Consider the following 16,536-nt stretch of genomic DNA (forward strand, 5'->3'; position numbering starts at 1 on the left):
TGTAACAAACAGTGCTTGTACAATTTTTCCTTGTTTTTCAAAGTGTAAAACATTCTGAAGGTCATCCTTTCCTCCCAGGATGATTATTTTTTATTTCACAAAAATCAGTTAATTTGGAGGAGAGCAAAGCTGTATGGCAATGAACTGGTTGCAATCTCATCAGGCAATCAGACGTGAGATCAACACAGCTGTTGGAACCCAAACAGCCAGGAAGATTAGAGTTAGAGGACTCTCAGGAACACAGAGGCAAAAAGCATTGTTGTCATATGGGGTGACACCAGCAAAGATTTATTAATATATTCCTCCAAGAGATATTTAAAATAAACGCTGTGTTTTCAAAGATTATGAAACAGTATAATAGTAATATGGGTAGAGTTTGAGTGGTTCTTTAATGTCTCCCTTCAAAGGCAAATACTACTTTCTTTTAAAATTAGGTGTATAAAATCTACCTTTGTCACTCTGAAGCCACGAACACCATATTACATACTCAAATTTTGTGTATAATATATTTATTTGCATACAGAAATATGTATTTCTATTATACATTTTATTACTTTATTTATAGAATATGTATATTAAGCGTACAGCATATTCCAGGAAGATACATTAAATATGCACACAGTTCATGCTGTAGCGTGCACCCTTTTTTAAGAGAAGCATATTTGAGAGGCAAGGTATTGTATATACATGCTGAAAATACACTTTGCACAATTCATCCAGCTTTGGGTGCTTCCCTAATCTATTTGCAACACCAGTGCTGTGGTTGTTGAAAGGGATACTATCAAACTGGGGAAAAGGCAACTACCTGTGAACTAGTAGGAGAAAATAAAAGTAGATTGCATTTCTAAGTATATGTTGCCATCATTTTGAATTCCCATCTCCCCCAACGTTGTATCTTTAGGGCCAAAGAGCAGTGAACAGACAAAGAGCCAGGAGTATGTGGAAACTCCAGCTTTGACATTCACCAGAAAGCATATCCTACATGACTTATTATATTGATGACTTTGTCCTACCACTTGGGGAGGTGGCATTAAATTAATGATGAACTGGTAAAAAGGCAATCATTTCTTTTTTCAAGAAATGAACTGGCTTTTTCACATTCTCAAACTCTTCTTATAAGACCACTCTTGGATATTTACATTATTGCTATGAGGAAAGAAGAAATTCTTGACAGATATTTACCTTCCCAGTGAAGACAAAGGAGATGAATCATGTTGTTTTTGAAAGAGGCTCTTAATGTTTTTGAGAGGAAAAACAGCAGCTCCAATAGAAAGTGACCATATCAATTGTAACCATTTTAATAGCCAGTTACTTCAATTAACTGGACTCCGTGCAATCCTAATTGGACATTAAAATGTTGGAAACAATGTGTTGTGTGCATGGTATGGTGATTTGGGATATGCAGATGTGTCCTGTGCTTCCAATCTGTAAATTACAAATACACCAGACTCAATGGATGACAGTATGTCTGGTACGTGGTTGGTGAAATTACCTTTTTCAAACAGATGAACAATTCGCATTGATGTCCTAATAGTGATACAGGATTATTTTCCCACTTATATAAAGGAAGCTCTAGCATCCCTTAAAACAGGATTTCTCAACTTTGATTCTGCTGACATTTTGAACCAAACAATCCTTAGTTGCGGGGTCTATCCTGTGCATTGTAAGCTGTTCAGTAACATCCCCAGAGCCTAGTGACTAGATGCCAATAGCCCTCCCTTGAGTTGTGACGACCAAAAACGTTTCCACACATTGTTAAATGTCCCCTGGGAGGCAAAATGGTCCCTGGCTGGCAGCCACTGAAATAAACAAATCCAATAAATAGTTAATGCAAGCCTCTGGATACAGTCTCCACATCTTTCTAATCATCTACTATTTTCAGTATTCTTTTCACTTTTTCTGATTCCAGTTGACAAAGCATCCATGATGTATCAGTCTATGTTCAATTCCTTTCTTTAATTTTTGGTGATTTCTTTTTCAATGAGGTTGTGGTAGATACGGTGAAGATCAAGAACAGAAGAAAGGAAAAGATGCAATGGCAATGGAGAGTTAGAGGCAGTTTGATTCATGATGAGTTGGATTGTTAGAGCAGACAAAAAAAGACCCAAATCCAGAATCCTCAATCCTTGAATCCAAAAAGTTCAACCCAACTAAAGCTGAATCTACATCGTAACAGCACAAGTTAATAAGTGAAATATTCAGCCAGTCAATTGTTTTGTATACAAGAAACCAAACAGCCCATTTGCTTGACGTACTTTCCCCTCAATTGATGCATTTACTTGAAGACACAAAATAAAAATAAATATGGACTTAAAATGTAAAAGTTTATATTAAGGTAGAATAAAGACACCAGTATTAACTGATGCTGTATGTTTATAAATAGAAGATTTGGTTGTGAGAGATGACTGAAGTTTTTGAAACAGAAAGTTATTTTATAAAGGATAACTTATGTACAAAAATTATTGGCACTTTGCTTCTTACTAATTGTTCTTTTTCATTGTTATTTGTTTTGTGCTTTTTTTTTTCAGCTCTCAAAATTGTTGAGATGCCATCAGTGAGGCAAGTGACACAAAATAGTTCTAATTAAAGTGCTAAAGTCTAATACTGACAAATTCATCATGCAACTCACATGGATACTACTGATCAAGATATCATAGAGTCCATAAACCCAAAATGCAAAATATGAAATTTGAAAGGGTTTTATAAATTTGATTTCTATTGATTGGACCATCTTTATAAAATCTGATTGGAAGACCATAGGAAATACCGTAAGAAAAAAAGTTGAGGGGTAAAAATAACTAAGCTTGAATCAATATAATTGTATATTTATTTGGGATCCAATAAAAATGTCTATCTTAGATAGACAAGGGTAATTGTTCCTGATATGACTTTTCTATGGTCTAGAATTTAAAAATGGTGAGAAGTGGTATAGGTACAATAAAAAATCATACACAGACAGGTTGACTGTTCCTGATCCGATTTTTCTGTGGTCTAGAACTAAAAAATGGTGAGAAGGGGCGCAGGTGCAGCCACCTACTCTCTCTCAGGTTCTGTTGTGCTTGCTTGGCCTGTTTAGTTATCCATGACATTTCTTCTGTAAAGATCACTACTTCTATCAACAGAATTTTGAAGTTAAAAAACTTTCAGGGGAATTGACAATTTGAGGAATACAAAACATGTGGTTTCAGTAAATGTTCTCTACTTTTTTTCCCTCCACAGGTCATAAGACAGTAATAAATCTCACTTGACTATAAATTTAACATCATCCTTTAGCAAGCATTGAAGAGAAAGTCTTATTCTCTTGGGATTGACCCCAAAGTCATTGGTGTCATGTGAATAACTTAATCCTATTTAAGATTCCAGATGAATAAAGCAGCATCTTATTCCTGCTTGCAAAGGCCAGGAGTTCATGCTTTACAAGTTAGCATGTCATACATAGGTCAGGCAGATCAGGTTGAAACAGGATGCCCTTTCAACCTATTTTCTTATCTCAAAATTCACCTGGCCTCAGTAAACTTTCTCCAAAAAAATAAAGAAAAGAAAAAAATGATCATTGTTGAATTTGATGAAACCTCATTTTAAAAAATTGACTTTGGCTTCTTAAGCATGTTTATATATTAGGTAGGCTATTCTATTAAAATAAGGGGCTTGTTTAGTATAAAACCAGATTGGCAAAGATATTTCACATAAAGAATCATAAGTGAACTAAATCCTCACAGTGTTATACCCCAAAAGAATGCAAAAGACACAGTGGGCAGGGCTGAAATACCCTTTCTCGTGACTGTCTCTTATTTAGTGAAAGTCCTGCAGATTTTTCACTTACACAGTGTAAAACACGGCAATAAAAAATCCAATGCCATATGACAAAAATAATGATGCAATCTAGCTAAGTTTTCGCTTGTTTGCTCTCTTTTTATGATGGGAAAGGGGAAAGATAAAAAAGGTAAGCATTTATTATGTCGCAATTCTCCACATGAAATCATAACAAAAGAATAATATATGTCTAACACTCTGGAGGCCATTTCTATATCCTTTTTTGAGCTTGTTTCTTCACTTCCCCATTGTATAATGGCTTCCTTTATGTTTAAGTCTCCATGTTAGTTTGTAACTGTGGCCTTTCACTTGGGAACACAAAAATGAAAAAACACAGCGAGGTTATTATTCTTTTTGTGCAGAGATAAAATTATAGATTCAGAAGCCCTTCTTCAAGAGAGTACAAGAAAGCATAGGTCACTTCTTAAATCCACAATTCCAACATGTCTCCTTTATGGTCTCATTGTTCCTCAACTGACAGGGTTTATAAGGTACAAGTTTCTCAAACTGGAGCATAGGCACCAAAGAGTGTCACTGTTGGGCTCCTTAATTGCACATTCTGTGATAAGACTATAAAGTGCAATGGCAGAGATCTGAAAACTAGGAGCTCTTTTATTCTGTTTCCTTTCACGAGGCTCCCCTTGACTACCTTTCTTCTCTACAAAGATGCTTTACCTTGTAGCACCTATGTTCTTATAATGACACATGAGAAGGTGTTTAAAGGTCTTCTTGAAGGTGGCATTACAAAGTGCATAGCAGGCAGGGTTGATAGTGCTATTGATGTAACAGAGCCAATAACCAATTGTCCACACTGTGTTGGGAATGCAGGGTGCACAAAAGGTGTTAATGAGCACCATGACATTGTATGGGGCCCAAGTGATGATGAAAGCCAACAGAATAGCCAAGATCGTCCTGGTCACCTTCTTTTCCCGGGAAGGAGGAGGCTTCTTTTTGGCAGGCTGCTTAGTCATCTTCACAATCTTGCGAGCAACGATGTTCTGTTTTTCATCTCCATTCTGACCTGAAGAACCAACTAGCTCCACGGTGGTATTAGTTGGGGTGCATGAGTCACCTTTTGGGGTCTTGGTGACAATTTTGATGCATGTTTGCTTTGAGTTCTCATCTTTGGAATGGCCCACAGAAGTGGAAACTGTGTTTTCGTCCTGGGTTATTTCATCATCTCTCATATTAGAGGCAGCAGCACTGACTGAGGTGGAATCATTGGAGCTCTCTTTCTCCTCCCCCTGGACGCAGTTTTCAGTTGCAGCATCTCTAGGAGTTTTACCATTCTGGATTTTGTTGTGCTCCAGGCCATCATCACTTCCAGGCATGTTGTTGTTGTTAGGCTTCACTATCCTTCCTTGAACCAGACTTGGAGAAACTGGATCTTGGTTGGCCACAGGCTCCTTCTTGTCCTTCTTGATCCTGCTCTTACTGGCCCGGGATATGTGCCAGTATAACACAGTCATGATGATCACAGGCAAATAGAAGGCTGCAATGGCCGTGCCAAAGGTGACAGCCGCGTTGGAAAAAAACTGAATGTAGCATTCCCCATCCTCCACAGTTCTCACCCCTACGATGAACTGCCAGAAGAGAATGGCTGGAGCCCAGAGGATAAAGGAGAGGACCCAGGCAGCTGCGATCATCATACCTGCCATTTTTGTGGTCCGCTTGACGGGATAAGTGAGTGGTTTCGTGACGCAGAAGTATCTGTCGAAGCTGATGATGAGCAGATTCATTACTGAGGCATTGCTGACCACGTAGTCCAGGGCAAGCCAAAGGTCACACACCACAGGTCCCAAAGGCCAGTAGCCAATCACAGTGTAAAGGGTATACAAGTTCATGGAGAAAACACCAATGATGAGGTCAGCACAGGCCAAGCTGAACAAAAAGTAATTGTTGACGGTCTGCAGGTGGCGATTGACTTTAATGGAGACCATGACCAGGATGTTCCCAATAATGGTCACCAAACTGAGGGACCCAGCCACAAGGACAATAAAAACCACTTCAAATGTCTTATAAGGACTGGTCAGAGCCACATTGTTAGAGGAGTTTGTTGAGTTATTCATTTTGTGTTCTCTAATCAGTAGCCAAGTAGTCAAAAAACATTTAAACCTGTAGGGAAATAGAATAAAATTAACAAATACATAATATAAACACTGCTTTAAAATACATCAATTTTCTCCTTTTTGAATCATACTTTTTGCTCCAAAATCTTCCTTATTTCTCCTACATGTTTATTGTGACTACCTACCTCAGTCCCCCACGTAAAAAGCAAAGCTTTCAATGAAAGATTCAAAAGATCCTTTCAGGCTGGCAAAGTATTTGAAGTATGATAACATTTTGAATGTGTTCATATCTAAAACTGAATGTCTATCATAAGTCAATTTAACTGAGCATAATACTGATGAATTGAATTAAATAGGCCAAAATTGTACATAAAACTTTCCAAAGCACCAGGAGCTTCCTGGTATAGACATAAAGACTAATAAACCAATAGGAGGACAAAATTGTGGAGGACGCATAAAACAGGTATTGAGTGTGTGATTTTTATAGTCAATACTGAGTATGTGACTTTTTCCACCTGGTTGCTCTTTTTCATAATAATACTGATAATGATAATAATATAGGAAAGATAATCATGATACTTTATTAGTCAATACATTCCCCCAATAAGTATTATTTTTTCTGATCTTCATTTTACAATTGCAGTTAGTGTCCCATAGTTAGCATATTCTTTGTAGTTAGCAATATTCCATATCCTAAAAAAGAAGTTATTAAATGTATATTGATATGATTATATCAATTTTTGAATTTTTTTTTCAAATCAGTGCCAAGTCTATCACCTTATTGTTCTTTCAGGCAAATCTTTGATACAGTCAGGCTAGAATTTATATTTGTTTGGCAGAACAGAAAACTGAAGCCTGGAAAGACTGAGTAATTTATACAAGGTCACATATTAGGTCAGTGATAGAGATAAGACTATGAACCTTAGTTTGTTCAATCATTCACTCATTTACTCTGTCCTCACATTCCTATTAAGCAACTCTGGATTAAGCACTGTGATATACTCTGGGTATTCCTTGATGATTAAGACAAGATCCTTGCCTCTGAGAGGTGTATGCTCTGGTGGCATGGTGGGTTGGTAAAGAAGCAATTATTAAACTCGAGTGCACTTTCTGTTGCCCAACCCTATTGTGTTTAAATAAACACACGTTCACCATTTTCAGATAATACCACTGAAGCCTGGGGACAATTGAGCAATCTTTCATAAGGGACATAGGAAAGAAAGCTGAGTTTATCAAATGAGCTATGACATGTTTCTGGAGACACAACATCTGAAGGAAAAAGTAGCTCATGTTGACAAAATCAACCAGTTGTGTGGATCAGAAAGTAAGCATTATTGAGAAATTATTTGTTGTCATTTTGAGACTCAGAAATCTCCACTCAGGTCCCACTACTTAAAAATAAATATGGATGGGACAGTGGTATTCCCTGAAACTCATGTAGAAAATCAACAGCTAAGCACCTTCATAGTACAAATAGCAACTAAACAATTGGATTATTTTTAGAAAGCAAGTTATCTTCAAGTATGTTTTTAAAAAAACAGTAACATAGGAGGAGTTTGGCCTCAATAAATAAGACCCAAAATTCAGAGGCCATAAGGAAAATATATGTAAACATTATATAAATTACTTGGAATTTTTGCATAAAAGAGTAAAAATAAAAATTGGGAAACAATATTTGTAAAAGCACATGATTACAAAGTTACCTGATCTCCTTAATATAAAAAGTTGTGAAATGAAATAAGGAAAGATGAAAAGACTAATAATCTAAAACATTAACATACATTTAGATGAAAGATAAATTAAATGCTAATATTTAATCATATGAAAAGATATTCAACCTCACAATTTAAAAATGCAAGCATGTTGTCATTAGGAGTTGGTTTAGTCATACCTTGACCAACCATGCTGATGCTAAGTCATCATTCTAAGGCTTCTTCAAAGTCAAAGAAACCAAAATCAGTCACCCAAAGACAAATTAATATAGACTAAGAAAAAATGAAAACACAAACATTGGAAACCATTTCTTCATCTGCTGTTGTTAAAATTATTGGATGTTACTGGTTGGACTATTGGGGTAATTTCCTTGGAGGAAAAGTTTAATAAGGAAAATAGTTTTGATGGGATGGAATTTACTTTTATTTCAAAATTCCAAAATTTTGGAATAAAAATTTTATTTATTTTAGTCCATTTTATTCCAAAATTCTCCATATTTTGCTTTACTCATTTCTAGTGAATCCTATTATCATTGAATTAAAATTCTGAGCCATCTCCTGGCCTCCTGCCTCTCCCACACTTCTTGCAGCCATGAGCTGTCAACTCTACCTCTTAAGTATCTGTTGAAATTGTACCTTGTTCCCATTTTCAGCCGCATTTCCTTTTATTATGTCCTACTTACTTGTATCCTTAAAATAATTAGGTCTTTGATAAAATTTATAATCTTTCCCCCCTGCATCTTTTCAGAACTATCTCAGAATCCCCCTAAATATCCCACGTGTGTGTGTGTGTGCTAAGTCACTTCAGTTGTGTCTGACTCTTTGCGACCTTATGGACTGTAGCCCGCCAGGCTCCTCTGTCCATGGGATTCTCCAGGCAAAAATACTGGAGTGGGTTTCCATGCCCTCCTCCAGGGGATCTTCCTAACCCAGGAATCAAACCCATGTCTCTTATGTCTCCTGTGTTGGCAGGCAGGTTATTTTTACCACTAGCTCCACCTTAGAAGCCCTAAATATCCCACATTAAAGGCAACTGCATGAGAAGTTATCTAAACACAACATTGTATATAACGTCTTCGTGTCATTTTCCATCCTGGTCTCCTATCTTGAAAGCATCTTCCCCACATCCCCTTATCTTTACTGCCTCACATTTTTCATTTGTCTGCCTCCTATTCAGCCTTCAGACATCATCAACTCTATGAAACCCTTTTGATTGCTCTTGGACTATAAATAGTTGTGTTTTTCCCCATCTTTGCTTCCATATCATGCTTCATATCATTTTATTCTGTTCTGTTACTCTTATTCGCCTATTTATCTAGAGCTATTTGAATGTCAAGTGGAAAGCTGAGTTGATTATACTCCTTAGACTTCACCCAACATCTTCATTAGTCTCTGCAAGGTCCTCATTTTAATTTTATCAATGTTTTCCTTCTTTTCATTTCTATTTCTCACATCCCATTCCTCCTTTTCTCCTTTAGAACTTGTTCAAAATTGTTCAAGTTGCTTGTGCTATTTCTTTGGCTAGATATGCAACTCTAGAAAACATACATTTCCCCCCTTATTATCTTAATTTACTAAATGATACTGTGTTCTAGATGTTGTTTTGTTTCTTTTTATTTTTCACTCAATATCACGTTTTAATGCTGCTCCAGATATTTCAAATGTATTTCTCCTAATTCCAAAATAAGTAAATCATAGCATCTTTTCTTCTACATATCTCTAGTGATGGGCATACAGTTTGCAACCTCCAACTGCTTGAAATAGTGCTGAAATTAAAATTTTCCTATTGTGTCATAGACTTGAGTTACAAATTTCCCTATCATATAAGCCTAAGATAGGGACCAAGGCACTGGACAAAGGAATGGGTATAAGCTTTCTTCTGACCACATTCATATTATTCTCTTGGATAGCTGCAGAGGAATCTACTCTGACCAGGTAAGTTCCATTTCTTAATACGCTTTAAGCAATTGTTATTATGCAGCGTCCTAGTATTTGCCAATCCCAGAAAGCCAACATGCAGTTTGTTTGCTTGTTTGTTTTTCTCTTAATTTCTATTTCTCTGATTACTAGAAAGGCTGAGTACTTTGTTTCATAGAGCCAGTAGCCTTTCAGGTCACAATTTTTATAGATCCCTGAATATACCTTTGACTCTTAGGGCACTGATTGATACACCATCTATGTATTTTTCTTTGTCACTAACAAAACAGTGAATTCTGACTTCTGAGTCTTTGTAGCTCTACCATCCAACTCACTGCCTCAAACATAACTGGTGCTCAAAATGTTCGTTGAATTAATATAGGATCAACAATCGTTATTGTTAATTCAACCCCTGTTTACCTAATCAGTGGAATTATTTCAATAGCACTGCTTTTGGTCATTATTTATACAGTTGTTTATTCATGCAATTTACTTGAACAAAATAATTTCACTAATCCAATCATTATTCTAATGAGTCCTTATTAGATAATATAACAGTAAGATCAGAATTCTGACTTGTTTATAAACTTGCTTTTGTCTATTCATTAGATAAATTCATGGACAATTTTGGAAATGAGTTACATGTACATTTCAAAATGTTCATTTTTTAATACTCTGATTGAAACATAACAAATATTTATTGTCCCAATATCTTTTTTGACACTTTAATTTATTCTTCACATTCATTCTAATAAAACATAGAGCAATATTCATGTTATTTAAAATATTTTTGGTGGCTTCCTCTGGTGACTTCCTCTGGAGAATTTTATATAGATGCAAAAATACTTAAAAATAAACTAGTTTGATCTCTTATTTTATGGAAATAAGGAGCTATAAGAATGAATAAGGGATTTTTTTCTTGCCATAACTTGTGCTAATAACAATAACTATTATCATTCTAAAACTTTATAATAACATAAAGCTGCAAGATTCTCACTCTACCTTTTTCATATTATTTATTTGGTAATTTGTTCTCTCCCCTCTTCCTTTCCCTTTGTATTGTTTACCACGAGCATGCTTTACATTTTCAACTAAAAAAATATAACCTTGATAAAAAAAAAATAATGCTAGGGGTTCTAAACATATGTTATCTCACTTAGTATTAACATATAAGCATATAAAATTATAGAACAGGTCTTATCCTCTCCTTTATCTTTAGAAGTAAACTCAGAGAGATTAGCAAATTGTTTCATTTTCAAGGCCAGTGAGTAAATGTCTGCAACTCAATTCAATGTCTTTATCCTTTGGTTGGATACTGTTTCTGTCCCATCTTGAGAACTATCCTTCATCCAATAGAGGATGCTAAGACAAATTCCATTTGTGTGTCCTGGAATGCTTACCCACGTAGAACATAGTAAATTTATACAGTATTAACATACTTAGTTGCTATCATATCCTCTAAACTTTCAGAGTTATTTGCTTGTTTATGACCCACTCCAGTATTCTTTCCTGGAAAATTCCATGGACAGAGGAGCCTGGTGGGCTGTAGTCCATGGGGGTGCAAAAAGCTGGACATGACTGAGTGACTGAGCATGCACTAACACTATATGTAAAAATGGAAAACACTTCACTCAGAAGCAAGCACTAGTATTTGAAGAACGGCATTCCTTTCTCCCCACATAACATACAAGCTAGCAAGTACTGTTCCTTTTCTACTAGAGAAAACAGCTTTCTTTTTTTGTAAAGCTCTAGGCATTTCTGTTATTTACATTTCTGTAAAAGTTTTTACCTCTGACGGGGCTTCATAAGATTTTATTAAAGCAACAGTTTTTATATTATTGATGAAATAACATTATCACAACAGACTAAACAATGGAGATGACCTTTAAAGGACTCAATATCTTATTATGGCAAACATATAGTAATCCATTTGTATTTTACTATGTTAGTTTATGACGAAGTTCTGAAAGTACTACAAAACTTAGGAGAAGAAAATTTCTGTCCTTAGCTGCTTCACTACTTGAGTCCTCATATGTAGCAGTGAGGAATGTAGCATGGTTTAATATTATCTTGGCAAAGTTGTGGGTGCTAATCTCTGCTCTTATTAGCTATGTGTTTTTTGTGGTTTTTTTTCCTCAAACAAGAATAATAGCAATCCTATTTTTCTTCTAGACTTGGACAATGTCTCTGAACCCTGATCTATAAATGTTAAACATTAAATAAACACTATTAATATTTACAATTGTTAAATGAGTTTAAATTAAACACATTACTTAACAGAAAATTGTGTGTGTGTGGGGGGAATAGATTAAGAGAGAGGAGATGTGGGTTATAGTGGTACTGGTAATACTAAATTATCATCATCAATGATATTAGGTTATTAATCATATTGAATTCAGCATGATTACTCTTCACAGCAACTTCTGAAATGATTATTATTTTCACTATAAATCTTTTCATAAATATTGAACTAAAGATCAAATAATTAAGAAAAAAACTGACATTCAAACCCAGAGTACCTGGATGTAGACTCAGCTACAAATATTCCTTGCTTGTCTGGGAACAGTTTTACCTTTGGCCAGAGTGAAAGTGAAAGTGAAAGTAGCTCAGCGTGTCTGACAGTCTATGGAATTCTCCAGGCCAGAATACTGGAGTGGGTAATAACCTTTCCCTTCTCCAGCAGATCTTGCCCACCCAGGAATCGAACAGGGGTCTCCTGCACTGCAGGCAGATTCTTTACCAACTGAGCTATGAGGGACCAATGTGAGCCCCCACATTTATCACTTTGACCTGCCATAACTGATCCAAGTTTAAGTTGGGTCATTGGCTTAGACAACAGAGGATCATCCTGTCCAGGCCAATACTGTGACTCTGGATAGGAGATGTTCACAATAAGAGTTATTAAGCGAGATTCTGCACATGAAACTATGTGACATTTAAGGTTTAGAACACTTTTTAAATGCATCATCACAAAAACATATCTACTCACAAAAGTTTTCATGCCAATCACATAGAAATTCTAATACTGACAATCTTTTGGGACTCTTACAGAAAAAATGCAAATTTAAATGATTTTTAAAAAATTTCTAATGAATATTTGGATACGTAGTGGAAATCTTATGAAATAAATGGGGTTTTTCCCACACTGCGCTTATCAGGCAAGATGACTGATATGTAATGATTACGTCCATAGAGGCATCCACAAGGTAATAAGTTAATAATAAACTTATTAATATATGAGTAACATAAATGCTAAAATTTTCTGCACATTATTTTAATTCTCACAATGCTCTGAAAACAATATTCATCTTTTCCAGTTTTACATATGACAATGATCAGAGCTGGTAAGTACTAGGGCTCACAGTTCAAATTTTGGTATCTCCTACGGTCACATTCTTTCTACTGTGTCATACCAGGAAAGTGAGACTGATTTATTTAAAAAGCCTCCTAGAAGAATTTAAAAAGTTGGAAAGAATGGAGCCTGTGATTGACAACAAGTGGAATTCAGGTAAAGAAAATATGTAGTTGCATAAAAATTTCAGAGCAAGAATTTACATAAACTTGAATTTACAATTGTTTGTACTTATTTAGGGCTTCCCTGATGGCTCAGAGGTTAAAGCATCTGCCTACAATGTGGGAGACCTGGGTTTGATCCCTGGGTTGGGAAGACCCCCTGGAGAAGGAAATGGTAACCCACTCCACTATTCTTGCCTGGAGAATCCCATGGACGGAGGAGCCTGGTGGGCTACAGTCCAAGGGGTCGCAAAGAGTCAGACACAATTGAGCGACTTTACTCACATACTTATTTAACTCTTACTTTTAAAATGTAATCTTAATGTATATACTTTTCATAGATTTCTAATTTCTTCTGCTATTTAAACACATTACCAAAAATGACAAAGCTTTCTAGGTTTTCATTGTCCCTTTCTTTCAGACATTGATCTCTAAGAAGCAGCCTAATCACTGAGCAAACACTAGGGATAAATACATCAGGTTCAGTAGTTAGTGTGGCCTGAAATTCCCTCAAGTGAGTGTGTAATAAGGCCCATTTTATTTTTTTAAATTGCATGTGTGCATGCGTGCTTGCTAAGTTGCTTCAGTCGTGTCTGACTCTGAGATCCCATGGACTGTAGCCTACCAGACTCCTCTGTCCTTGGGATTCTTCAGGCAAGAATACTGGAGCGGGTGGCCATGCCCTCCTCTAGGGGACCTTCCCGACCCAGAAATCAAACCCCCATCTCCTGCAGCTCCTACAGTTCAGGTAGATTCTTTACTGCTGTGCCACCAGGGAAGCCCTTTAAATTGCATACATGAGGGCTGAACACCACAATCCATCCTGAGATAATTAAAAGTTGACTTTGACAATATTGGGCTTACCTGGTGGCTCAGCTAGTAAAGAATATGCCTGCGATGTGGGAGACCTGGGTTCAGTCTCTGAGTTGAGAAGATCCCCTGGAGAAGGGAATGGCTACCCACTCCAGTATTCTGGCCTGGAGGAATCCATGGACTGCATAGTTCATGGGATCACAAAAAGCTGGACACAATTTGAGTGACTTTCATTTCACTTGAGAATATTATGCCTAGATATCTAGCTATCAATAGAAAATAACCACAATTATTTTAAAAAAACATGAAAAATATAAGGATGATAAAATAAAATATCAGACTGTTATTAGAAACAAGACTATACTAGGAACAAGGAACTAGTAGATAGTCTAGGAGTTGTTTTTGTTTAGTAAGTCATTTCAGACTCTTATGACCCCATGGACTGTAGCCTGCCAGGCCCCCCTGCCCATGGGATTTTCCAGGCTAGAATACAGGAATAGGTTGCAATTTCCTTCTCCAGGTTATCTTCCTGACCCAGGGATCAAACCTGTGTCTCCTACATTGGCAAGCAGGTTCTTTACTCTAAGCCACCAGGGATTCTAGGAGACTATTTAAACTATTTAAACTCATTATCTCTTCACTGTCTTAAGAATGAAATGCTAATATAATACCATGTTATCACCAATTAGATTTAGAAAAGGATTTAGAAAAGGCAGAGGAATCAGAGATCAAATTGCCAACATCTGTTGGATCATTGGAAAAGCAAGATAGTTCCAGAAAAACATCTACTTCTGCTTTATTGACTACATTGAAGCATTTGACTCTGTGAATCACAACAAACTGTGGAAAATTCTTCAAGAGATGGGAATACCAGACCACCTTACCTGCCTCCTGAGAAACAGCAGTTAGAACTGGACACGGAACAACAGATTGGTTCCAAATCAGGAAAGGAGTACCTTAAGGCTGTATATTGTCACCCAGCTTATTTAACTTCTATGCAGAGTATATCATGTGAAATGCTGGGCTGGATGAAGCACAAGCTGGAATCAAGATTGCTGGGAGAAGTATCAATAACCACAGATACACAGATGACACCACCCTTATGGCAGAAAGTGAAGAAGAACAAAAGAACCTCTTGATGAAAGTGAAACAGGAGAGTGAAAAAGCTGGCTTAAAACTCAACATTCAGAAAACGAAGATCATGCCATCCAATCCTATCACTTCATGGCAAATAGATAGGGATGCAATGGAAACAGTGAGAGACTATTTTTGGGGGCTCCAAAATCATTGCAGATGGTGACTGCAGCTATGAAATTAAAACACGCTTGCTCCTTGGAAGAAAAGCTATTACCAACCTACACAGAACATTAAAAAGCAGAGACATTACTTTGCCAACAAACGTCCATCTAGTAAAAGGTATGGTTTTTCCAGTAGTCATGTATGGATGTGAGAGTTGGACTAGAAAGAAAGCTGAGTGCCAAAGAAATGATGTTTTTGAACTGTGGTGTTGGAGAAGACTCTTGAGAGTCCCTTGGACTGCAAGGAGATCCAACCAGTCCATCCTAAAGGAAATCAGTCCTGAATATTCATTGGAAGGACTGATGCTGAAGCTGAAACTCCAAACCTTTGACCCTCTGATGGGAAGAACTGACTCATTGGAAAAGACCCTGATGCTGGGAAGGATAGAAGGTGGGAGGAGAAGGGGCTGACAGAGAATAAGATGGTTGGATGGCATCACTCAATGGATGTGAGTTTGAGCAAGCTCCAGGAGTTGATGATAGACAGGGAAGCCTGTTGTGCTGCAGTCCATGGGGTTGCAGAGTCGGACACAGCTGAGCGACTGAACTCAACTGCATCACCAATTAAAAAGAAAACGAAGCTTGTTTATTTTTAATTTTGTATTAGTGTATGTTTCTAAATGAATATCTTATATTGTATAATAATTTGATGAATTTAATTTCAACTGCAATTTCCCTGACATGAAGAATAACCACTGAACTATATAGTATATACTCTGTTTTAGATCTTCCACACTTTCCATTAGTCCCATTAAAGTTTAAAACCTTTGGGATAGCAATTTAATAGGCCTGAAATTATTCATACATCAATGAACAATCACTCTGGCTAAACATGGTGTTAGAGAGAAAAATAATGAAAAGAGAATTGGGGAGAAACTTTTTAAGGAAGTCTTGGGAAACAAAGTCCCTTTTCTCTAAAGAAAGGTTTCAACGTACAGGGTTTTGATACTGATGCAGTAGATGATAAAATTTGCGGATACTGTGATGATGCTTACAAATCTTGAAAGTCTTTCAATTTTACTTAAAGGAAAAGAAGAGTTCTTTCCAGAGACAGTGCGGCTCTGCCAGCTGATAATGTTGACATTCCACACTCTGGTACTTTGCTGGCATCAGGGAGAAGTAGAGTAAATTTCCACTTCTTTCCCTTTAATCAGGTTTTCTTTCAAGTGACACATAGCCGTCCGTACACATATTGAGAGCTTTTTAGGAGCTCCTGAATCTCACTACATGAGCAGCTATAGTGGGAGTGGTGGATTTAGGGACTGATGGCAGCCCTGCTAGGAAACAAGAGCTTTCTCTGCTTCTTCCTTGATTCTAAAACATCTTACTGAATTTCTGTTATGAAGAGATCTTCATTTGCCTTCAAGGGCTGGGGAGGATCGAAGTGAAGGAGTAATGCGT

At 36.7% G+C, this 16,536-nt stretch overlaps 1 protein-coding gene across 1 annotated transcript in view; it reads right to left on the reverse strand.

Moving 5' to 3' along the window:
* Nucleotides 1-492: 492 nt before the first annotated feature.
* Nucleotides 493-16,536, reverse strand: part of CHRM2 (cholinergic receptor muscarinic 2) — a 161,533-nt gene continuing 145,489 nt past the window's right edge. The window contains exon 2 of the mRNA XM_070465278.1: nucleotides 493-5,928. Coding sequence (XP_070321379.1) covers nucleotides 4,485-5,882 — 1,398 coding nt within the window. The 5' untranslated portion in view covers nucleotides 5,883-5,928 and the 3' untranslated portion in view covers nucleotides 493-4,484. The remainder of the gene's footprint in view (nucleotides 5,929-16,536) is intronic.

The sequence above is a fragment of the Odocoileus virginianus genome, chromosome 1 (assembly GCF_023699985.2).
Source record: "Odocoileus virginianus isolate 20LAN1187 ecotype Illinois chromosome 1, Ovbor_1.2, whole genome shotgun sequence".
Classification (NCBI taxonomy): domain Eukaryota; kingdom Metazoa; phylum Chordata; class Mammalia; order Artiodactyla; family Cervidae; genus Odocoileus; species Odocoileus virginianus.